Here is a 24,895-nt window from a genome sequence, read left to right on the forward strand (position 1 = left end):
GTGCCTGTCTTTACAAATCTCCATCCCCACGTCTTTAATCTGATAACGCCAACACAGGCATCCGACCTACCGCTGTTGCGTAATACTGAGCCAGTGACGTGAGTGTGTAGTGAAGGGGTAGATTTAAAATAATTGGCACATTAACAGCTAGTCTGAAGAGTGGAGAACTGTTCAATTCATGCTGAAGATCTACTCTTTTTGAAGACCTTCTGTTACTTTGAATCACACTAACAAAAGATTCGAACATATTCAGTTGTACTGAGTTTGGAATTAAACACTATTTTTTACTAACAATAATCCACACAGTATTGTAAGTATTTTTTAATTTGATCATTTAGTTTATTTTGTGTAGTAAATCTGTTCTAGTAACATGGCCTAATATGCATATGAATGCCAAAAGGGCCATATTTTATACGTTTACCCCCAAGTCCTTATAGTGTTTGTCATCGAAATTTAGTTAAGTTTTTTTTTTCAAAGTTTTTTTGTTTAGCTATTTTGTTTTTTATTATTTTTTGTCATTTTAATATTTTACATTTTTTTAGTTTAATTTAATAATTTAACATTAATTCGCTTTTAAATAGCAACAACAACAACATGATAATAATAATAATAATAATAATAATAATCAATTCATTTAAATGTTGATTTCATGTTTAAAATAGTGTTTTATTAAAGCCAAAAAAATCTCAAAGTCGTGTGCCCCACTGCATGTTTTACCATGGTTACAGGCATTGTATATTTTATTTATTATTATTAATTGATTATATAATGTTGTGTTTTTGTGCAGCTCGACCCGGCGATGAACTGAAGGTGGAGCAGAGCGTGAAGGACCTGCGCTCTCTCAGTCTCCCCAACATGAAGCCGACAGTAGGGGGCAGTGTGTACATCCTCACGTCGGGCAGTGAGAGGGCAGAGCCCGGGTCCCTACCAAGGCGCGAGAGTTTGGACATACTGGTCAGTAGTGTTGCTTTTTTTTTCTTTTTGTGTGTGTGTTGTAAATCTGTTTTAGAAACATGGCCTAATGTGTTTATAGATGCTAAAAAGTGCCACATTTTTGCAGCATTTTATTTTTTACCCCAAGTCCTTAGTGTTAGTCAAGGTTGTCGTTGTTGTCGTAATAGTCGTACAAGACCTTTTGTCTGCCCCAAATGAGAATATTGTTTTTTGTTTTGTTTTGTTTGTTTTGTGTCATAAATGTTTTTAGTCATAATTCAGTTTTACGAGACCATATGTCCACCTCCTTGATAGTAGTGGCTTTTTATTTAATTAATTTTTTTATTTAATTTTTTACATTTTTACAAGATCATTTTCTGACACTTATACTCTATATATAAATGATCACTGTTATGATTGGCTAATCTCTTTGCATGTCCAATAAGTGTATTTGCTGAACCCGTTGACCCCATTTTCATGTGTTCCTCTCTTTCATGATATCTAAACAACACCTTAGTCCCATCTGACCTTCCTTTTAAACACAAGACATTATACCTCATGCAGGAAGTTTACTGATTGCATCCTCTGCCTCACGCGGGTCACTCTGAGCTTCTGATGTTGGCAATTGTGTACTTTTTAGCTCTTCTCTGTAGAAATGACTGGTTACTCTTTCATCATCACGGGATTGGATTTCCCGGTTGCGCTGTGATGCTCAGTAAAGATGGATTCATGGAAAGACAAGCCTGAACTCACTCCTGTGTGCGTGTACAAACATGGATTTATAGGCGTCGGAGATGAGTGCAGATCGTAGGATTGTGGGTAAAGGCCCGTCGTTGTCCCTCATAGGTTTTTATTGTGATTTGACATTGAATCGTCAGGCTTAGCAATAAAATCTTAGAACAGAGCATTCAGGTCTAGACTGTCATCCCATCAGGCTTTGCTTTGCTGTGTATGGATGGAGGTTACGTAACAGCATAAAACAAGACTACACGTGTTGGGAGAATATTGCTTAGGAATGACGCATTCGATTCAGGTTTGTTTTTCCAGTTTCTTGGAAAGACGGGCCTTTAGGAAAACCACAGAGAATCTCACTAATTAGACCCAGTGTTTGATTTACAGTTTTTTGTTTACAATAAAAGGTTAGTTTGCAACCGAAAAGGAAGATTATGATTGGTCTTTGAATGGAGAAGAAAACCTCCTACCTTTGCTGACATTTGAATCAATCAAAGTTCATATTCACTTTAATGTTATATTATCTCAGCACACATTGACATAAAGGCATGCATCAGTACTGCTATTGCTCATACTTGAGTTTAGAAATTTAAACAAACCCTGTTTGTGTTACAGACAGACAGGTAGGATACGTGAATCATGTGGCTTGGTTGAGCTTAAGATTTTTCACCAGTTTTAATAAAAGGAAGGGCTGTTGTTTCTGCTTCTACTTTCACAGTCATCGCCTCTGGTGTCATTCAAGTCTTGTGGTTTGCATTCACACATTTGTAAGATAACAGCCTGCCAGAGTTTACATCATGGTATCAACTGACATTTTTGGGTTCCACCACCCTCTGTTTTCCAGCAGGTCATTCCTTATCACTTTGTGACGCAATTCCTATTGTAGTTGTTCATTATATGCAAATAGTGCATCCCAAACTTTCCCCAAAATACATTATTTTTTCAGAACCTTGATCAGAATTAGATTTTTGTCATTTGTTATCATTAAAATTTACAGGGTCGAGAAACTTTTTTTTTTTTTTTACAGCTTCCTGATTTATTTATTTTTTTACAGGATTGTAGTAAAGTGCTTTTTGCCAAAACAAAGCTAGAAAGTTAATGTAATTATGAAGTTTATATTTACCATCTAAAAATATTTTTTTTCATGTTTTTGAAAAAAGTCTCTAATGCTCACCAAGGCATTTATTTGATCAAAAATACAGTAAAAACAGCAACATTGTGAAATATAACAATTTAAAATAACTTTTTTCTGTTTTAGTATATTTTGAAATATAATTTACTCCTGTGATGACAAAGCAGAATTTTTTATCGGGTTACTTTATAAAAACAAGTGACTTTTTACACTTTTTTTTAATGTCACATTTTGTAATATTTGCATGGTGTTATTTTTTTGTAATATCGATTATTTTCTCATCCAGTTTTTTGAGGAGACACTGCCTCCCTTCCCTGAAACGCCCCTGATTGATATGCTTTGGACCGTATGTTTTGATTGTTCTGACAGTAGCAGTGATCTGTTGTCAAGTCTTAAGTTTTCCGACCTTCTCTGTTTCTCGCTGATGGAATTCTCAAATCATCTGCCAACTATTCGGTTGGAATTTTTATGAGAGCTGCTGGGTTTTGTCTGCGAGCGCGTTTGACCTGTATGTGGTAAGTCGCCCACTGTGTCTTGCCCCCTCACCAAAGTCTGACCTTTAGAAAGAAACCCATCACCCCCGGGATTACTGGTGCGGCGGTGACACCAGGACTCCTCTTTGAGGTTTGATTGGCCAGATCCGCCCCTGTGGGGGAGTGACCTTTGAAGCGTGAGCGTTTGATGTAGCATCATGACTTTTACACTCCCAGGAGCTGAAAGACGAGTGTCTCACAAGAGCAGATTTTCAGGTGAAAGTTGTGTTTTTGCCCAGGCCTTCTTTTGCCAGCAACTCACCCTAAATATGATGGTCCTAGTGGTGTATAAATGTTTGTTACAAAAACAGTGGTGTTACTATGGTTACCGTTGATGTTCTGTTTTAAATGCATGCTGGGATTCTGTCGCTTTAATCCCGTGGCGTAAGATTCATCTCTCGCGCCAAATACGTCGACTTCAAGCATCTCCTCTTCACTTCTAACGTGCGGCTCTGTTGCTTTAGTCAAATAAGATTAGATTGCTAATGCAAGTTGGCGTTTGTGGCACACCGTTCACCCACACAGGTGCGCAGTAGAGCTATCTTGCCTGAGGACACCTGTCTAATGACCTGAGAGGTGTATTACACAACCTTACAGGCGATTAGGTCAGAAGTCCCTGTGGCCCCCAGGGGCCTCCATGGATCAGCGACACAGAGAAATGTGTCATTATGATGGATTTAGTGGCTCTTGGTTATGTTGTGAATGTGCAACACCTCCAGCTACTGACTATATCATTGCATTAGATGACAAAACAAGTGGCATCTGCACTCGAATGCTCACGGATATTTTTTCAGAACTAACATCACTTTTCTGAGCCATTTTTGTTTAATGACTTTTAACCAACTGGTTAAAGTAGTAGTTCCAGTAAAGTTACTATAGGTGTAGTTCATCATTATGGACTTGATTTGCAAAGTTTAACAATCACAAATTGTCAGTATACTTTTTTTTCTGTAACACTATTCATATTTTCCATTTAATAGTTTAACTGCTAACAAAGGATATTTCTGTGAAATATTTAGCTTAAAAAAATTAGATTGGTCTTTCTTGAAAAAAATGCTGCTTGGTGAGATGTTTTTTTAAATTGTCTAATACAATGACATTCATAGTTTAAAAAAAGTGCATTAAGAAATGTGTGTATTTATATTAGTGCTGTCAAATCGATTAATCACATCTAATATATTTTATGTTTGCATAATATATGTGTGTATAAATATTATTATATTTATATATATATATATATATATATATATATATATATATATATATATATGTCTGTCTGCGGGTACTGTATATAACCACACACGCATATATATATATATATATATATATATATATATATATATATATATACATACACAGTAAATATAATAATATATACACATATATTTTATAAACTTTTGTTAGATGTGATCAATCGATTTTACAGCACTAATATATATATATATATATATATATAATTTACTAGTACTTTTTATATATATATAAATATTTTTTATTAATTGTTTTCAGTTTTAGTTATTTTAATACAAGTTAAACTATGAATGAGAAATGTTGCCTTAGTAACTATCTGAAATAAAAGTTTTATTTATTCATTTATTATGCTGTCTCTAATGAGAAGGTAAATGGCTTAACATTGCAATATTTTCATTAGCTTACAATAGAATCAGTAGTTATACAGAAGTATGGCAGTACTTTGAGAAACATTGATTTCAAAGACTTAAGAGGTGTGTCTCCAAAAATAGCATCAAAAGCTGCCAGGAGGAGCGTTTGATCAAATGTAACTCAGTCAATGGACTATTAAAGGTCTGGATAAACTGCACAGCATCTGTCGGCTGTAACTAACTGCAGGAAATGAGCTTTTCCTGTTCCTATTTGAACTCTGATAAGAGTCTGGTTCAAAAGTGTATTAATATCACAGCATAGAGGTTAGTGTCGGAGCAGACAAGATCTAATCTTCATTGGTTTCCCTCCATAAATGAAAGGATCAAGTTTTAAAATGTTTTGTCTAAGGTGCATAATAACTCTTGCAAGCTTTGGGCAAAAATTGCCCATATGGCAGATCTCTGTTGCACAAAATGTTTCATTAGGCAAGAGACCAATGCAAACCATAGTGATCATTTATTTACCTGGGTTATCAACAAAGAAACAAAGCTCTTGACACAACATACCCCCACATGTGATTGATGCTCTTGTGAAGTTAACACAATTACCATGCATTTAGTTTCTGATCATTAACACTTAGTGTTCCAAGACAGTAGAACAAAACATGACTTTAGCAAAAAAAAGGGTCTTATCTTCATGGGAAACTAGTGGAGAGAATCTTGTTAGAACATTGTTTGGAAAGCAATTTCATGGTGTCTCACATAAATCACCTTAATTAGTAGTATCTGTAATGTAGCATAAAGCATTTACTGAACTCTAAATCCTGTTACGTAATGAATTAAATGTCTGTCATCACTGCTTTTTATACCTATATCAGCGAAACCACCCTTTTCTAGCAAAAGATATTTAGTGCATACCAATCATGCTCACTTTTCACCCAAAAAATACAAAGACATTACTAAAAAAAAAAAATTATAAAGAAAACCAAGCCATTTTATCACAATTAAGCCCAAAATGCTCTTTATAATGTGTCTTCACATTTCCTTTTTTGGTTGTTTTTAAATAAGTATAAAGGTTGTTTGATCAGCAAACATGTAAAAGTTTTTTTTTTTTTTTTTTTACTACACTGTTTGCTATCTAATTAGTTTTTTTTATTTTCTGATGCTTTACAGTAATGAGGAAATGCTTAATTGTCATCAAAATGCTGAATGTTTTTGGAGTGCAACATGAGGTAGATTCACTCACCCGCTTATTTAATACTTCCCTACTGTATGGAAAGAAGGCCTGCTGGTCTCTGCTGTGGGAGGGATCAGCATCTAGCGTGTGAATGTTGTTTGCTGTGATGTGGTGGAGAATGACTTTGGAGAAGATGGGAGGAGTAGATTGATGAAGTCATGAAGCAAAAGCTTCAAATCTACTCACTGTCAGCCAGATCCTGAGCACATGTGGAGTCTTCTAGCTTGTTTTCTGCCTCTTCTCTGGATGTTGACTGCTGAAGTTTAGAGTAAGACTAGTGCTTGCCTGAGGTCAGGTCCAGGTTGGATCAATGGTACGTTTTGGACGTCTGTCCTCGTGGCACAGTTGGGATCTGCTCCACATGGATACTGACCATCTGCCTGGTGAAGTGTCTCTCAAGAGTCCATCACCAAAAAAGTTTCAGGTAAAGCTATGGAACTCATTGACTTGCTCTCTAGTAATCATGATTTTAACCTGTTAACTGTCCGCGTCCCGGACACATGGCACATTTCTTATTATTGCCTATTTTTCCCAATCACATTTTTTAGAAGTCATCATAAATTAGGTAAGCTTTAACACTTAAAATTCATCCCTGAAAACCGTTTTGAAATTGGACATTGGGTTACTATGGAAAAGTACTTTAAAACCTTCAAGCAGGCTCCTCCCCCAGGGGGGCGGTGTCATGTTTCAAATTTGACAAAATGCACTCAACTATTTTATAAAATATTGACAAAACATGTATCATTGGAAAGGTCTGACACTAACTGTACGTTCCCACCCCCGCCAACTTGAGTTCCCAAAGCTACCGGAAGTCATTAATTTTCAGTGGAAGCTGGCTTCTCTCAGCTGCAAGGAACGTCAAATCCATTGGTGTCGCGTTTTGAGCGTCAATCAGAAAGTTGAAAGTAGGGGTGGCACGATCCGCCTTTTTTGCCTCCGATACCGATTCCGATACCTGGGACTCAGTATTGCTGCTTTTTAATGAAGCAGCAACATATGATAGATTGGACAGAACAACTAATGCTATCAATAAACTGCCATTGCGCAAAAGTATTGTAATATGAAAGCCTCCAATTCAGAGCAGCACGAAACCTTATGCGCATCCCGTGCGCAGAATGATGCGCTCGAAGCAACATGGAGTCACGGCGCGCAGCATTTCGCATTGAAAAGTTCAAAGCACAAAAGTAAGATATACATATATTTATTTATTTATTCATTAGTGTGAGCCTTTAACAGTTTTAAATTTCAGTTAATGTGCGCGTGAAGAGCAATTATATCGCTCTCTACTCCAGTGTTGTGATCACTGATCAGTTGTGTTGTGATCTAACAGACACCCGGTAGAAAGTAACATGTGAAACTCCAGCACGTTAAAGTCCTTTTATGCAAACCATAGACCTTTATCTACAGATCTACAGTATAATAATAGGAACATTGACTCATCTTGGAGAGAGTTTCATCGTGTTGACTGTTTTACCCGAGCGCGACGCGCTGTTTGAGTGCTGAGAATGACTGACAGCCGCAGCGGAGGGAAGCACTTAGGTGTAGATTAATTTAACAATTTAAATCTGTACCTCACATTAAACTATATGTAATGGCTTCAGAAAACTTGGAATACACGAAAACATTATAGTGCTTTATAATGTTTTTGTGCCTTTTGTGTTGTATAACAATAACATTCGTAGGCTACAATATCGGATCGGATTTGGATGGTCTCGTCTGGCGATACCCGATCCGGCAAATATTGGTAGTATCGGAGCAATACCGATACTGAGTATCGGATCGGCGCACCCCTAGTTGAAAGTAGCTCAACTTTATGGTAATGAGCTATGACGCGGGTCAGCGGCAAAAGCCAGCAACCAATCGGAATATAGATGTCCTTCGTGCTGGCTGATTCCAGAGAAACATATCGGGTAAACTTTCTTTGCTACCAAAACATTAGTTCCGAGAAAATGGAGGGGAAGCTAATCATCACCATTGCTGGGTTTCTACCATTTATGATATGACGTTGTTTGCATGTAGGTCATGAACCCAAAATCTCCGAGTCCAACGTCTTTTACGCAAATACAATACAGCAGCACCAAACACAACAGCTTCGCGATAATCCATGATCCAGTGATACACGTTTGAGAATGAGCGTAACTTTTATTTGAAATATTTACGAACGCTCGTTTCAAGCGGGAATACAATTCATTTGCTCACGGTAACACCGATTTGACCAATTGCACTAATGCAAATAATAATGCAAATAATAATAGCTAGTTATTCTTTTTTCCCCCCGATTTTTGTATTGCATCCCTAAACTAAATCTCACATTTTTGTGATATCAACTTCAAATTTGGAACACAACTTGGTTAGACGTAGCTTTGATTTTTCTATATATTTTAGAACCAAAAGTTTTGTAAATGTAATTTTGTATTCAAGTTCATTACATTTAGCTTATTTAATTTTCACTTTAATTTTTTTAAGTGCTTTTATTTCAACCATAATCTGCTAAGTGTCCTTAAATAGAGACCAACCTTAGGCTCTCATGAATTACAATCATTTAAGTTTGGATAGTGCATTTTTACATCTATGCTCAAAAAGGGAGGCAACGGTTAACAGGTTTGAAACATGATGCACGTTGTTATTTAGAGTGTTTGTTTCAGTGAATGGTTCGTCAGTGATTAAACTCCTGTATAGCTACATTTTGATTGCGTGACACTGTATTTCTCAATGAGCAAATGTTTGTATTGTGTGGGAAGGAGCTTTGTGTAATGGAAGCTGAATGTGCACGTAATGGAAAGCCATTAGCATCATTCCGCTACCTGACGACGACACAAGTTTGGGCCCGTGTGCTAGACAGACGCTGTTATCTTGTCAGGCGATAAGGCCGTATCGTGGTTTTGATCACTGATTATACGACTGTCCTTAAGCTTCAATGGCTCTTTGTTATGCTTTTGCTTTGACTAATTGAAGTGGGTGACACTGTGAGTGTTGTTGACCTTGAGACTAGTCCTATGTTGACACTCAAGGTAAAGTTAGTAAATGAAATGTGACCTGCTCAGAATGGTGTTTCTGGGTGTTTTTGTGAGCTCTGGTCACTTAAGCTGTTCTTCTTCTACCTGTGTTTGTTTCATCATTATTCAAACTTGATCAAAAGCTGTTCTTATCTTCACACTGGTTTGTTGTGTTCTCGAGATAAACTATGTTTTATGGAGAAGTTTTGGGTTAAAAGGCAGCTACATGCATCAGTTCCCAGTGGTCAGTCTGTTGTTGTCGGGAATCAGTCAGATACAGATACAGGAAGACGTGACCCTTTTAGGAGTATGTTGTGGTAAGCAGTAAAATTTTAACGAGGATTGATTTGAGTGCTGGTAATGTAACAAGTAGGGAAATGTCAACTTAAAAACCTCAGCTGACTGCTGAACACTTAACATGATGTGGGACTTATTCAAGTTTATTTATACAGCACTTAGTCATCGTCCATCGTGATGGCTGACAGACATCACAATGTTTAGCCAGCATCGCGATCCCCCCCCCATCGAGATGTTTGTTTGTGCCGCAGTTCAGAGATTCCTGTCTGTTGGATTTATTACAGCGCGTGAATTAATCAGTTTCTCCCGAAATACATGAAAGTGGCTGGTGAACTGGGAGAAAAATAGAGTTGACTTTATAGTTATTTGTGTGTCTGATATGAATAAAAACCGTCGGCAAATATATTTGAATGGTTTATTGCTGCTTCCATAGACACCATTGTGTATTTTACAAACTATAAATGTATTGTTTTGCTATAAATTATATGCATTTAAATGTCTGAAACCTAAAATAAACAGTATGTGGCTAAACACACTGAACAGTTGTGATATAGCCTATGACAAGCACCGAGCGCGTCCGTCTTTGGCTCAGCGCCAGCCTTAGCACGAAAGCACAGTTTGAATCTGGCAGTGATGTCACGTCACTTTACATTCGCTCCTTAGTGGTCAGCTGCTGCAGATTTAGCCAAAATCGAAATTGCTGATGAGATATAGAGGAAAATATGTAGTGGAAAATGAGAATGTAATCCCCCCCCTCCCTCCTCCCGATATCATCGTCCATCGCGATGTTTCACTGTAGACATCGTCTGATACCAAAATGGTAGACATCGCTCAACCCTAACCGCACTAAGAGGGTAAAAACCTGTGCATCCACTGAGGGAAATTAATATAAATGTATTCATTCTTTATTTTGTTGTATTTTATTTTGTTTATTTGTTTGTTTGTTTGTGTCTACTGACAAAAAAAGAATATGAATTTATTTTTAATTGTTTTAATTATATTTGTAGAGTTGAGGTATGGCATTTTACAGTGGTATTTGCAAACAACAAAGTAGTTGACATTTAAAAACATCCACAGAGGAAAATGGATTCTTTATTTTATTTTGTTGTATTGTATTTTATTTTAATTATATTATTAATTGTTTTATTTATCTTTTTATTTATTTGTCCACTGTCAATAATAATATACATTTATTTATTATAAATGTTTTAATTTAACTTAATAAAATAATGATGTATGCAGTTTTAAAGTGGTAATTGACATTTAAAAATATATATTCAATTCAATATATTCTTTTTCTTTTTTACTATTGCCTAAAATCATAAGAAACGTATTGTGTGCGTATTGTAATTTATTTTATTTTAATTATATTATTAATTGTTTTATTTATCTTTTTATTTATTTGTATCCACTGTCAATAATAATATACATTTATTTATTTATTATAAATGTTTTAATTTAACTTAATAAAATAATGATGTATGCAGTCTTACAGTGGTAATTGACATTTAAAAATATATATTCAATTCAATATATTCTTTTTCTTTTTTACTATTGCCTAAAATCATAAGAAACGTATTGTGTGCTTAAATGTTGAAGATTTCTTTGAAGTCTACAGGATTTTAAGATTGAAATCAAAATGTAATGTACTTTCCTGGTCTTCAATTCATAAAAGACCATTTGTCTCTTTAAATATCATGTCACACTACTAAAGTGAATGGATTGGAGATAGTTTATGTTGACATTAAGGAATTATAGAACATTATATCTATTTTCATTATATATTATGTATATTATTATTTATTATGTATTATTTTAGTGTGCATCAGTCTTTCTTTAAGCAGGCATGTCCTCTAATGAGTTACTAACGTGCTGAGCATGCAGGTCCAGGGCCGGTATAAATTTTTTTTAACTTCTCTAATGAGGAGTATCATCCACTCAGACATTTTCTTATAGATCACATGGCATCTTTAGATTCATAATACCGATGCAGAAATTCAAGACTTGTTGCAGCACGTACTAGTCTGGGATTCCCCTCAGTTTTCAGTTTCTGAGGTCATTTCCCTGTAATGGCAAGGAAATAATAGATTCTGGGAAATCACTCAAGGGACAGGGATGCCATGCTACTGTCACTTTCAATTCAACATAAATCCCAAGGATCATCAGAACCTCTTTTTAATGATAGTAGACTAATTCAGCAACAGTTTTGTTATGTAAAACCAGTTTGTGGTTAATTGTAAAAGTCTCAACTACATTTTCTTTATTGTGTAATTACCTTTTCTGTATGCAAGGACTGAAGTAATCTTATTTTTAGACTTTTTAAATCAAACATATGTTCCCAAACATACGGTTGGCGTTTTTGAGGCACCAGGATGTGTTCCTGGGGACCCAGCTTCTCCCCTCCTTCTTTACATGTGACCCTCTGTCTTTAAGTAGCCACACCTCTCTTTCCTGCCCCACACAATGGGACAGGATCCTCCTAGTTGCTATGACGTTTGGGCTGCCCTATTCAGTAATGCAGGCAGACAGGCTCAGTGAGAAAGCTTTACCTCTCATTGCAGGCTGAGCAGCTCTGGTACACTAGAAAGGACCTAGTACGGAGCCCTGATGCACCTCATATTTTTAGCAGGAAATTAAGGGGCGCTGAATTAAAATTAGTGATCTATCATTTAACACACTTCATTTTGGCTCAAGAACTCTAACGCATTAAGGAGTCGCAGGTTCTGAGGTTCTGAGGTACTTTTGTACTTTTTGTGAGTTTGAGTGATCATAGCAGCTGGCTCTAGCATGGGTCAGGCTCTGTGAACCCGGCTGAGAGATTACCATGGTCTATCTCTCATTTGACATGCCGCTTGCTTCCATGGTGAGTAGATCAGACACTCTGGGAACCCTGTTCCGCTTCATAAATTCGTTGGTTATTCAGTCCCTCCACAGAGAGTGAGAATCACCAGGCACAGCTGATCCTAAAGTGTGTGTTATTGCATGAGTTTGAACAAATTGCATTTTTTAGCTTTTGAATAAATTATGTGCCGTTTATTGCTTAGGTGTTTTCTCCGTTTGTTTATAGAGTACTTTCTTTATTGGTTGTAATTCATAAAAATGTGTATAAATGTTTTTGTTTTATTACAGTAACTTTCAATGTTGTGTCAGTGCTGGTATTGTGAGCCATAACCAGCGTTCAGGCGTCCGTTGTTCATCCTCCCCAAAGTAGAAACATTTCCTGACATCTGTGTCCTCATCCTTTCACCCCAGAATCCTCCGAAGTCCCCCCATCAAAGCTCATCGTCTGCCTGTCTCTTTGCATCGGTTCTAAATTTAGCAAGGGGGGCATAGTGGCCAATCCGTCATTCTTTTGCAGGGATGTTCTTGATTACCTTACCAACGGTACAGTTCACAGAGAAGTATTGGAAGGAATCTTAATCGACTTAAATAGCGCATGCAAATGCTTTGGCGGGTGTTATAGTACATGGCTTGGTAACTAATTTAGTTGTTTGTGAAGCTCAGCAATCGTTTCATTAGGTAAATTCAAAGAAATTTAGATTTTTTTTTGTCATATTTAGTATATATACATCTTGTACATCATGTAAACGTGTTATTTTGTTTGCCATAACCCGATAAAGCCTATATTGAGGTTGGAAGTATTTATTGGAATTTATTGGAGTGACTTAAATGCCTTATTTGAAATATTCACATATTCATTTATACCTGTGCATGTCTAAATGAGAGTAAATCTGGGTGCTACATGATGCCTGCAGGTGTTAGAGTCAAGCAAAACAATAAAAACATTTTTGGAGAGAGGAAAATATATATAAGATTTAATTTTCAACTGTAATAATATTTCAGAATATTACTGTTTTAACTGTATTTTTGCTTAGATGCAGCCTTGGTGAGCATAAGAGACTTCTTTCAAAACATTAATAACATCTTACAGGCATGATTTTTCAATGTTAGTGTGTATATAGATATGTATTTAGTTATTTGAAACACCTGCACAGGTGTCTTAAGTGCATCAGCATCAGCTTCTCTTGTGTTTTTTAGGGAGTTCCATTGTTTTGTCTTCAGACCTTTCCTGTTATTTGTGCATTCCCCAAAAATGTCGTAGTCCTCTCTGGAATTTGCAAGAGTTGTTAGCGGGTAACGGCACTCAGGGCTGTGGAATTCCCTCCGTCTTGGAGAAGGGTCAACAAGCCTGTCTGCCTCCCGCTCAGCGAGATTACTACTTCCTTAGATACTAAACAGCTGTTTGTTTGTTTGTTACACACACTGAAGCTCGTAATATGGAGTGTGTCTAAATAGAAAGATGTTGCAGTGCTCTCTGGCAGAACAATTGCTTATAAAATAATGGCAGTCTTGATCTCTCGGAGCAGGGTTGCTGACCTCCTCGATTTTTGTTTTGTATGATGTAATGAGGAAATTGTAACATTCAGCAGGATTATTTATTATTAATTTATGAATCATAATGCATCATTGTTTCTGTTAATGTCATTGCTTTGCAGGTACCCTAAGTTTTCCATGTGTCCAACTAGGGTTGAGTAATGTATAAAATTATAAAACGGTAATATGAAATAAAATGGTACATTTTACTGATTTAGCAAAGCTCGTCATAGTCAACTAATTCTAGTTAACAATTCTCTTTTTTTTCCAATTACTCTGTTTCTGACAGAGTTTCTGAAGCTATGCCCCCCCCCCCCCCCAATAAATATGTTCCATTGCAATTTGCAATTGACGTTTCCATTTTATATATATATTTATATATTTAAGATAATTTAAGCTGTAAATAGTTTGAAAAAAATTATATATAGTTTGAAAAAATATATATTTTTATTTAGAATATATTACAATTATATTTAATTAAAATATATTTTATATTTATTCAAATGTAATTACATCTGAAAAACCTGAGAAAATATAAACAGAAGATGTAAACATAGAAATTGTATGATGTGAAATATACTATTTCTAGATCAGGTTTTAAGAATATTGTGATTCCAGATGTGTGTCCACCCTTATTTTTAACTTTTTGTTTTGTATTGTGGTAGTGGTTTGATATCTACAGATGAATGCTGGTTCATTGATTTTATTTTCCTCCTCCACCCCACCTGCCTTACTCAATCGCTTTCTAAATCTCTCTCACACGCCCTCATTCTGTATCGTACTGTTACTGATAACGGTCTCTCCCGTATCTCTCGCTCTGTTGTCCTTGACATACTTGTTGATATCCTTCTCACAAAGCTTTATCTTTCTGCATTTGTAAACTGTCAACTCACCTGGATCTTCCGATTTTCCATCACTTCCTCTTCGCAGGGTCAGGCCCGTCGGCGGAAGAACATGACAGAGTTTCTGGGCGATGCCAACATCCCATGCCCGGACACCCTGGCCGTACACGGCGGGGCTTTACCAATCGCGGCTCCAGGAGGTTCACTGGCCGGTGTGGCCGCTGGTCCCGACAACTGGAAGAACCGCGCCACCAGCCGGATCAGCGTGTTCTTCGGTGCCGGAGCAGGAAAGGTAAACTCTCTCACCTTATCTCTCCCATCTTGAAAACATCAGGAATTTCTTGGAAAAGCAAGTGGTGTGATTTTCCCGTAAAAAAAAAGACCTCATGTAAAGATTAAATTTAGCAGCAAATCTGCATTTTAGAATGATTTCTGAACTTAAGACTTGCGGAAAATGTAACTTTTCATGGGAATAAATGATTTAAAATGAACTAAAGAAATCAAAACTCAAACAAGAGGCGGATGTAGTATTTCTCAATGAAATCCACTTCCTATGTGTATAGTTTGACTATTTCCTCTTGCATTTTAATACATGAGAAAAACAATACAACAGACAAAATCCCAAAATTCATGAGCCTCAAAAGAACTCCCCCTCTGAAAAGTTTCGTCCTGCATTTAAACCAGATACTTGACTAAGCTGTCACTCACCTGTCACTTTCACACTTCCATCCTTTTCACAATCAGCCATGAAACCCCCAAAGAAGACAGACAGGGGCTGTTCTTGTGTCCCACTGGGACTCTTTTCCACAAAAGAAGGGTTAACCAGTCATCTCCAGTGGCCACTACAGGCAGCCTATAGTTCATCTGTGTCTGGCCTCTATTGTTTGGAAGCACTCAATGCTAAATACTCGTTGTCATAAGTACACCGGCCCTCCTGTTACAGGACAATAGCCCCAGTGGCACACGGGCCATGAGAGTGTCACTGACATGAATGGATGGACTTTAATTGTGAGGTTAAAGAGAAGGTGGCGTTTAGTGAAAGGGGTGTCTGTAAGGTGTCATAAACCCTGTCGGGGGTGTTTTGTTTGAATAGACAGGCAGCGCCTCAGTTGTCTGCTGGTTGGTTGGTGGTCTGCTGATGTGAATTGTGTTGGGATTTTGCTAAATCACAAACTTTGTTAATGTTAGGGCCTCTTTATAGTTGTTTTGTTGATTTAAAAGGATTCTATCATTAACATAAAGCTAACTATTATATAAATTATTATGGTTTTGGGATATTTACCATGGAACTATCTAGATACCATGGAATCCATCCGTCATTCCTTCCATCTATCCATCATCTAGTCGGTTTATCGTTCATGCTATCTGTCTGTCTGTCTTGTCTATCTATCTATCCATCTATCTATCTATCTGTCATGCAATCTATCCATCCATCTTCAATGTAGAAAGATGATTTCAATTTTCTCTATTTCCCTTGTGTGTCTCTTAGGATGTGGACCGTGTGGAGCTGCTTCAAACTAAGTTGCAGGCGTACTCACAGTTTGGTCTGCCCAAGGTTCCTTCTCAGCTCGCCTTCCACCAGGATTCCTGGGAGGAGGAAGAGGAGGAGCCAAACCTGACTCTTGAGGAAAGCTGGAGGCAACTGTTGGATGACCCTGAGGTACTGACACACTGCATCTTCTATCAGGAACATAATCCCATGGGATGTCCCCATCTATTGATCATTGGAGCTAACACATGTAAACATTACCAACTACGATTATTGGTTGCAGTAACCTCAAGCTTTCTCATAAATCAACTGAATTTTGCATCTCAGAACTGTTGATATAGGACATGTATCTGATTTCTACTATTTCACATATTGAGCATTGCACATTTATTAGTGCAATCTGACTTTTTTCTGCTTGTTTTCAGAGTTTAAGTAGACGCCAGTTTCAACAGCAAGAGGCAATATGGGAACTGATCCAAACTGAGGCTACGTACATTAAGAAACTCAGGGTCATTACTGATGTAAGTCGCCAGTTTTCTTGATTACATTTTCTTTCTTTCTTTTTTTTCTTCTTTTTTTCAGTTAGAACTTTTGAAATTAAAGTTGCACTTTATTGTCTTTGTACATAAATGTTTCTTGTCTTATTGTGAGACTTTGTTTATAATATTGACTAGTATTACTTTTCATAACCCAATAAATCCTAATGAAGGAAATCAAGTCCTGTCCGACATTATTACCTACTAAAATTGTGTTTAATCAGAAACATGTTATTTTATGGAAGCTAAATGCATTGCAAATGCCATGTGATGTTGTTTTTAAAGCGTCTTCTGTTGTCTGTGCAGCTGTTCCTGTGCGGCCTGCTAAATCTACAGGACAACGGTCTCCTGTGTGAAGTAGAGCCCGCACGGCTATTCAGCAACGTCCACGACATTGTGCATCTGCACTCGACACTGTGGGTTCAAGTCATGTTTCCGGCACTGGAGAAAGCGCGAAACACACGGAGCTTGATCGACCCCACGGACCTGCAGCAGGGGTTCAGTACGGTGAGTTATATATATATATTATATTATATTATATTATATTATATATATATAAGCTATTTATCTTCTAGTCAAGTAATTAAAAGTGTCTTGTTTGTGTGGATAGTTTGCGTCCAGGTTCCAGCCATATATCCGGTACTGCATGGAGGAGGAGAGTTGTATGGAATACATGCGCTCAATGCTGAGAGACAATGAAATTTTCAAGATCTACATTACGGTGAGTTTGCGACCAAAGTGTGTGTGTGTTTGTGTGATAATAAATTCAACCATATATTAATATAAAGCAAACTATATCCATCCATGATGTATTGAATTTCTGTAGCTCTTTTTACTAAATGGATTTTCAAAGTAGATTTACAGAATTATTATATATATAATAATGTAAATGTAATTTATACTTTTTGCTTATTTTTTTATTAAATGTAATTTTTCTTATAGCATTGGCAATCCATCGGCCTTGATATTAAATTTAATTTCTATAACTCTTTTTACCATGTAGATTGTTCCAAAGCAGGTTTACAGAATTTATTTATTTTTATTATAAAAAATAATAATTTTTATATATATATATATATATATATATATATATATGTGTGTGTGTGTGTGTGTGTGTGTGTGTGTGTGTGTATGTATATATATTTATGTATATATGTTTTATAATATTATGTTATATAATATATTTTTAGATTATACAAAAAAATAGACTATATAGAATGGTAATTATTCATCTTAAATGTACAACAAACTCTTCAAGATCTATATCATGAAGAGAAGTTTTCGACCAAATTGCGCAGAGTAGTACAACTGAAGAAAATAAAATGTAAAATAAGGAATTTTTATTTTTTTACATTTTGTAAAAACATTTTTTTTTTTGCTTATGATCTAAATTTAGCTTGTAATCATTGCATTTCTTATCTTCACAGTGGGCAGAAACAAATAAACAGTGTAACCGTCTGAAGCTGATGGACATGCTAGCCAAACCACACCAGAGACTCACCAAATACCCTCTGCTCCTGAAGACCATCCTGAAAAAAACTGAAGACCAAATCTCCAGAGACGCGCTGAACAGCATGGTTCGACCCTTTTGAACATTCACAAAAAATATATATCTTGATGTTTATCTTTTGTATTCATCTGGATGCTTGTGAATGTCTTCAGGTGGTGTATGTGGAGAGCTTTATCAACAGTGTGGACTCTCAGATGCGACAGCGTCAGGAGCAGCAGAAACTGGCCGCCATTTCGGCTCGAGTGGAGTCGTACGAGGCCGTGGAGGGAGCCAGCGAAGAGGTGGAGAAGGTAAGAACTCATTAAAAAAAAAAGATAAATCATTCCAGTGTGATATTTTGGATTTCATAGAAATACATTTTTTTGTTGTAATATCTTGTTGGTCATGGTTTTCATGCTGGAAATTTGGTTTTGGTTTGAGCAGGCTGTGATTTATGTGGAAAACAGTTTAAGTATTGTTTAACCCGTCCATGTCTAAAGGCTCTAAAGGAGTTCAGCCGAATTGACCTGATGGCACCCATGATTGACACGGCACCAGAAGAGACCAGGCAACTGCACCTGGAGGGGGCGCTCCGCATGAAAGAGGGCAAAGACAGCAGGGTTAGTTCACATTAAATAATTAACATGAATCCCTCCCAGTTTCAGATCCATTTGAACAATTTGGGGACTATTTGGAAGCATTTGCAATGTAGTAGTTGGTTTTAAATAAATAAATAAAGGGATGGATCACCCAAAAATGAAAATTAGCCCATTATTTACTCACCCTCAAGTCATCCTAGGTGTACAGTATATGACATTCTTCTTTCAGACGAATTGGAGTTGTATCAAAAAATGTCCTGACTCTTCCAAGCTTTATAATGGCAGTGAATGGCTGTTTCTGTTTTGAAGCCCATAAAAGTGCATCTCTCCATCATAAAAGTGCTCCACACTGCTCCGGGGCTTAAGAAAGGCCTTCTGAAGCGAAGCGGTGCGCTTGTGTAAGAAAAAATATTCATATGGCACCTCATAAAGTAAAATTCTAGCTTCCGGCCAACAGCCATACACAGACTACTTGCATCTAAAACGCAACTTACGCAACTTGTGATGTCAGAAGAAGTAGCGTAGTGCTTCATGGCGTCGCATTCCTCGCATAAGTTGCGCTTAGACTTAAGTTGAATCCTTGTGTTCATTTGGCCAGAAGCTAGTTATTTTACTTTATAAAGTTTTAAATATGGATATTGTTCTTACACAAATGCACCGCTTCGCTTCAGAAGGCCTTTATTAACCCCCCGGAGCAGTATGGAGCACTTTTTATGATGGATAGATTAACTTTTATGATGGATAGATGCACTTTTATGGGATTCAAAACAGATACGGCCATTCACTGCCATTATAAAGCTTGGAAGAGCCAGGACATTTTTTAATATTACAACAATTATCATATACACCTAGGATGACTTGAGGGTAAGTAAATCATGGGCTAATTTTCATTTTAATTAATAATTAAATAATTTTCAGGCCTTTAAATACTGCTTGTGTTCATGTTATCTTTTCTTGTATAGATGGAGGTTTACTGCTTCCTTTTCACTGATCTGCTTCTGATCACTAAACCAGCGAAGCGTTTAGAGAAGGTGAAAGTGATCCGACAGCCTCTCCTCCTGCATAATGTGGTGTGCCGAGAGCTCAAAGACCCAGGTGAGCAGTCTGAGCCCAGATTAATAGCGGTCTACATTTACATTTAATATGACAAATGAGCAGAAACAAGCAGCAGAAGATCTCAAGAGAGCATTTTGTGAACTATAGTCATCATTTAATGTCCTAACTAGAGGCAATGAGATAAATCGCTCTCAATCTCTCCCATGTTAGTTTTTGTCCCAACCAGAAATTATCCTTAACAACATCACATCAATTCAATTGTAGGTTTAAATGTATTTCGGTTTTTATTTTTTATTTTCCTAGGCTCATTTGTCCTCATCTACCTCAATGAGTTCAAGAGCGCTGTGGCTGCCTACTCTTTCCAGGCCAACAGCGCCACCCAGGGGCGAAGCTGGACCGATGCAATTTGCAATATCCAGGTAAAGTCATACTTGTGCCTCAGAAATAATGATCTCCGTTTGACATTTGTGATATTCTAAACCATCTGAAGACCATCTCTTAGTCCTTGCTAGATAAGTTTGCTGATTTAGCTATTTTGTGCATGCATTTTAGAATCAACTGCAGCGGCTGCGGTCAGAAGAAGCTCGCAGACAGAAGGCTTGTCTGAAGAAAAAAATGGAGGATCAGGGGGAAGACGAGGACAGCTGTAACTCCACTACCAGTTCACCTCACCTTAGACACAAAGATCAGAGCAATAGGTATTTGATTTTTTTTATAATAAATTGTTTTATTTTGTTTTTGTATTATTTATTTTGATTTAATTTAAGTTTTAATAAACTGATTATTTTAATTTTAATATAATTAAAGAATTAATATTTTAATATATAATTGGCCGGTTTCACATACAAGGCTTAAGCCTAGTCCCAGACTAAAATGCATGTTTGAGCTGTTTTAACTGAAAGTAACTTACACTGATATATATTAAAATATGTCAGTTGCATTGTTTTGCCTCAAGATGCACACCAGTAATGTTTTTCTCTAAGGCACATTTATAAAAGCTACTTAAATGTCCTAATTGAACTAAGGCTTAATCCTGGCTTAATCTAAGACATTTCTGTGAAACCAAACCAGGCCCTTTATTTTTATATTTGATTACATTTAATGATTTATAATTTAAGCAATATATAAATGTTAATAAGTATAATTTATTTTATTACATTCTATTTTAATAAATACATTATTCTATTTGAATTTAATTCAATTTATTCATATTTTAATAAATATTTTATATTTCATTTACATTTTAATGTTTGTATTTTAAATTATATACTTATACACATTTATAATATATATATATTAAAATAATTACAATTATTTTATTTTAATAAATTAATTATTTTTAACAACATTGATACATTATTTTATTTGAATAAAAATGTCTTTTATTCATATTTTAATACATTTTATATTTCGTTACATTTTATATTTTAAATTATATATTTATATACATTTATATTATATTATTTATTTTTATATATTCAATTAAAATAATTGTATTATTTTAATTGAATTAACAAATAAAATATATATATATATATATCTTTTTTTCAAACAACTTTGGCTGGCAATTTGAACTCACGAAAAATGAACTCACGAAAAAAATGAACTCACATTATGGTTTTTCTGTTTCAGCCAATCAGATGGCTCCACAGAAACCTTGTCAGTGATGGATATGGATGAGTCTGGATCATCTTTGGATCCCTCTACTCTTCAGTCTGATCTAGGTAATGCTAGTCTGTCCTCCCTCTCAGCGCAGGCCCAACACCAGCAGGCCACAGACATCGAGCCCCATCTGGACAGTCAGGAGGGCTCAGACCTGGACCCACAGTGCCGTTCCATGTCCATGGACAGCGCCTACGGGACACTCTCGCCAGAGTCCATGGTGGAATCCCAGAGTCGAGTGGCCCCGGTGGAGGAAGACGACTCCGAGGAGGACAAGGCGGAGACCACGGGTGACGAAGGAGAAGATGAGCAGAAAGAAAATGTGGAAGAGGAAGACGATGAGGAAGATAAAAGCTCATTTGGATCTCAGAACTCAGTGGCGCAGTCTCTAAAGCCCAGGCGCCGACCCCGCGTCGAGTGTCGCCTGCCGTTTTTGGAGAGACTTGCTGTCAAATCCCGTTCAGAGGATAACCTGCTGTCCACGGTTCACCATTGTAACCCGGGCATTGCCAGGGCAGCCACAGATTGCACAGGAAGTCGGCGCACATGGGAGCAGGGGGTTAAATATGTAGAAGCGCCGCTCAGCAGGAGCCTGACGGAGCTCAACCCTGCCGGACCGGACGAGTGTCTCCCGAAGGATGAAGAGACGGATGAAAGCCACAGACTCACGTGCAGTTTGCCCTCAGGCATGCTTTTGGACACATTGAGACGAGCCAAAATTGCACATGAGGCTGGTAGCAACCAGATTCCCTGCAGTGCGTCAGACGGGGAGCTGTCGCCCCCTAGTGGCACGGAGAGGACGGGCCACAGTGAGAGACCCCAGCAGCACAAAAAACTCACACTGGCCCAGCTCTACAGGATACGCACCACACTGGTGCTCAACTCAACGCTCACAGCCTCGTAAGTGTCACCTTTCTGTATTTGGATATTGTTTTTTCTTTTGGCGATTTAACAGATAATGTGCAGAAATTAAAAAAACAATTAATAAAGAACAGTTTATTTGTTAATTAAGATATTTATAAAATTTTGGTTGGTGTTTTATTTTATACAGTGTCTGAGGTATATTAAATTTCTGTAGTCTTTTTACTAAATATATTATTCCAAAGCAGGTTTACAGAGAATAGAAAAGATAAACATTTCAAAATGGTTAATAAAATGTGTGTTTGTGTATATATATTTTAAATATATATATATATATATATATATGTGTGTGTGTGTGTGTGTGTGTGTGTGTGTGTGTGTGTGTGTGTATATATATACTGTTTGTTTTTATTTGCATCTGTTTTGTTAAATAAATGAGGGTCTACTTTTAATTTAATTACATACAATTTTTTATTTTATTAAAACATTGCCAATCAATCTACCTCAATATTTAGTTTGTTTAATTTGTGTATCTGTCTTTACTATATAGATTGTTTCAAAGCAGTTTTGCAAAAAAGTTTTTAATTAATATAATATTACTATCAAATCGATTAATCTAACATAATTTTGATATGTATGTGTATATGTATGTGTGTATATATATATATATATATATATATATATATATATGTGTGTGTGTGTGTGTATATATAATGTATATATTTATGCACACACATGTTTACATACTTTTATGTTAGATGTGATTAATCGCGATTAATTAATTTGACAGCACTAAATAAACATAATATAATATAAAATTAGTAGACTACATTAGATGGCAGTTAATTTTCTTGTATAGTCAATTTATATTGGTATGTTATCTATGAAAAGAAAGAGAAAAATGGAAAGGTAAAGAAATATATATATAAGCGATAGATGTATTTATATTTTGGTGTCAGGATGCTTTATTTATTTATTTATTTATTATTAAGTTAAAAGTATTTAGTGGTTACTCAGAGGGAATGTTGGTGTTGGTCTAACATTGGAACATTTTTTGTTGTTAAAAGTAGAAAAACTTTTTTTTTTTGACACTTGTCGTCTTCTTTCTCCCCTTAGAGAAGTGTAGTATCTTCTGGCACAGATGTTTTCGGGACGACATTGTGAGACTGAATTCGGGACACAAATGCACTCTACCCAATGAGTTCTCCTCTCCGCTCCCTCTTCCAGTCGGATGGACTCCTCATCGTGTAGCTTTCCTGTCATTTCTCTGCGGGAGGGGAGGAGCGCAGGCTCATTAACTCGTTGCACTTTGTAAAACATAACTACAACTAACTTCAAAAGAGGTCAGCAGGGCCGTACATTTTTCAGAACCGGAACTCCAAGACCAACTGATCAAAGGAAAACGTGGGACGTTTGAGCTTACGATGGGTCGTGTGGTGGCTAAGAGGAAGTAGAAATGAGAATATGAGAATAAAACGCCACATCTTGGATTCCCTCACCACCCCGTTCGCTTTCTTTCTAAGAATGTTTCTGTAAAAAGTATATTTCGACAAAGAGGACGCAGGTGATTCACGTTAACTGCACTACTGTGTGTGTGTGTGTGTTCATGTATGGGAAAGTGTGTGAATCCAAATGTGTGTGTGTGTGTGTGTGTGTGTGTGTGTGTGTGTGTGTGTATGACTGAATGAGTTCTAGAATCTTGACCTAAACCAAATCACTGTTTGACTTTAGATAACTTGAGTAGCCACTAAGGCACGTTACACATTACTTTAGGACCAGTGTTATGTTCATTTGACAGGATGGAGTGAATATTTCTGTCATGCAACTTGCTTATATGATTAAATCTTTAGGTTGGCGCGGCTTATTTAAGTTATACATGTGCACCTTGAACACCTTACTGTATATTGTGTTGTGTGGGTCAAGTTAATGCATAAATAATATCTAATATGCTTGATGTTTAATTAAAGGTAAACGGACTGAAAAAAACTGTATTTTTGGTTTATAACGTTTAAGGATTCAGAGAGCATCGCCTGACCCTAGATGAGCACTTATTATTGATCATCTAACACTGAATAGGGTGTTTGGTTTTCAAATGTTAACATATGTATTGAGGATTTATTGTTTTCTAAGCTTATGATCTCACTGCTGTTACCCGAAAGGTTAAACTGAAACTGCCCGGTGCATTACTAAAACCCAGTCCTTTTGAACTCTCTTTCGAAAAAGAAACAAACTAACAAAAAAAAACCACCCTGCCCAAAGTAAATATGATGTATTATATGTTTACTTAGTAGGCTTTTTGTGTTTGTCATATTTATTGAGCTTGCTTTGTTTTATACATAAAATGTGGTTTATAATAGTATCCTTTCACTTCACGGTTGTACTTTTTTTTGTTTTGTCGTCTTAATTTGGTCATTGTCATTTGTTGAATTAATTTTTGAAATCTGCTAAGAACCAAAATAATGTTGTTTTCCCATGTTGAGGGAGTGTTCCTTAAATGTCTTTCGAAATAAAAGACATCTTTCAGTA

At 36.4% G+C, this 24,895-nt stretch overlaps 1 protein-coding gene across 4 annotated transcripts in view; it reads left to right on the forward strand.

Moving 5' to 3' along the window:
* The window catches only part of plekhg5b (pleckstrin homology domain containing, family G (with RhoGef domain) member 5b), a 70,305-nt gene extending 45,410 nt beyond the window's left edge, over positions 1-24,895 (forward strand). For all 4 annotated transcript variants that reach the window (XM_077218708.1, XM_077218707.1, XM_077218709.1 and 1 more), the window contains 14 exons: positions 788-954; positions 14,766-14,969; positions 16,167-16,337; positions 16,592-16,687; positions 17,009-17,209; positions 17,313-17,423; positions 18,130-18,279; positions 18,365-18,502; positions 18,692-18,811; positions 19,753-19,885; positions 20,150-20,265; positions 20,399-20,544; positions 21,479-22,408; positions 23,486-24,895. In XM_077218708.1, coding sequence (XP_077074823.1) covers positions 788-954; positions 14,766-14,969; positions 16,167-16,337; positions 16,592-16,687; positions 17,009-17,209; positions 17,313-17,423; positions 18,130-18,279; positions 18,365-18,502; positions 18,692-18,811; positions 19,753-19,885; positions 20,150-20,265; positions 20,399-20,544; positions 21,479-22,408; positions 23,486-23,495 — 2,693 coding nt within the window. In that variant the 3' untranslated portion in view covers positions 23,496-24,895. The remainder of the gene's footprint in view (positions 1-787; positions 955-14,765; positions 14,970-16,166; positions 16,338-16,591; positions 16,688-17,008; positions 17,210-17,312; positions 17,424-18,129; positions 18,280-18,364; positions 18,503-18,691; positions 18,812-19,752; positions 19,886-20,149; positions 20,266-20,398; positions 20,545-21,478; positions 22,409-23,485) is intronic.

Source organism: Siphateles boraxobius, unplaced genomic scaffold, assembly GCF_051911475.1.
Source record: "Siphateles boraxobius isolate OS27281-9 unplaced genomic scaffold, OSU_SipBor_1 77, whole genome shotgun sequence".
NCBI lineage: Eukaryota > Metazoa > Chordata > Actinopteri > Cypriniformes > Leuciscidae > Siphateles > Siphateles boraxobius.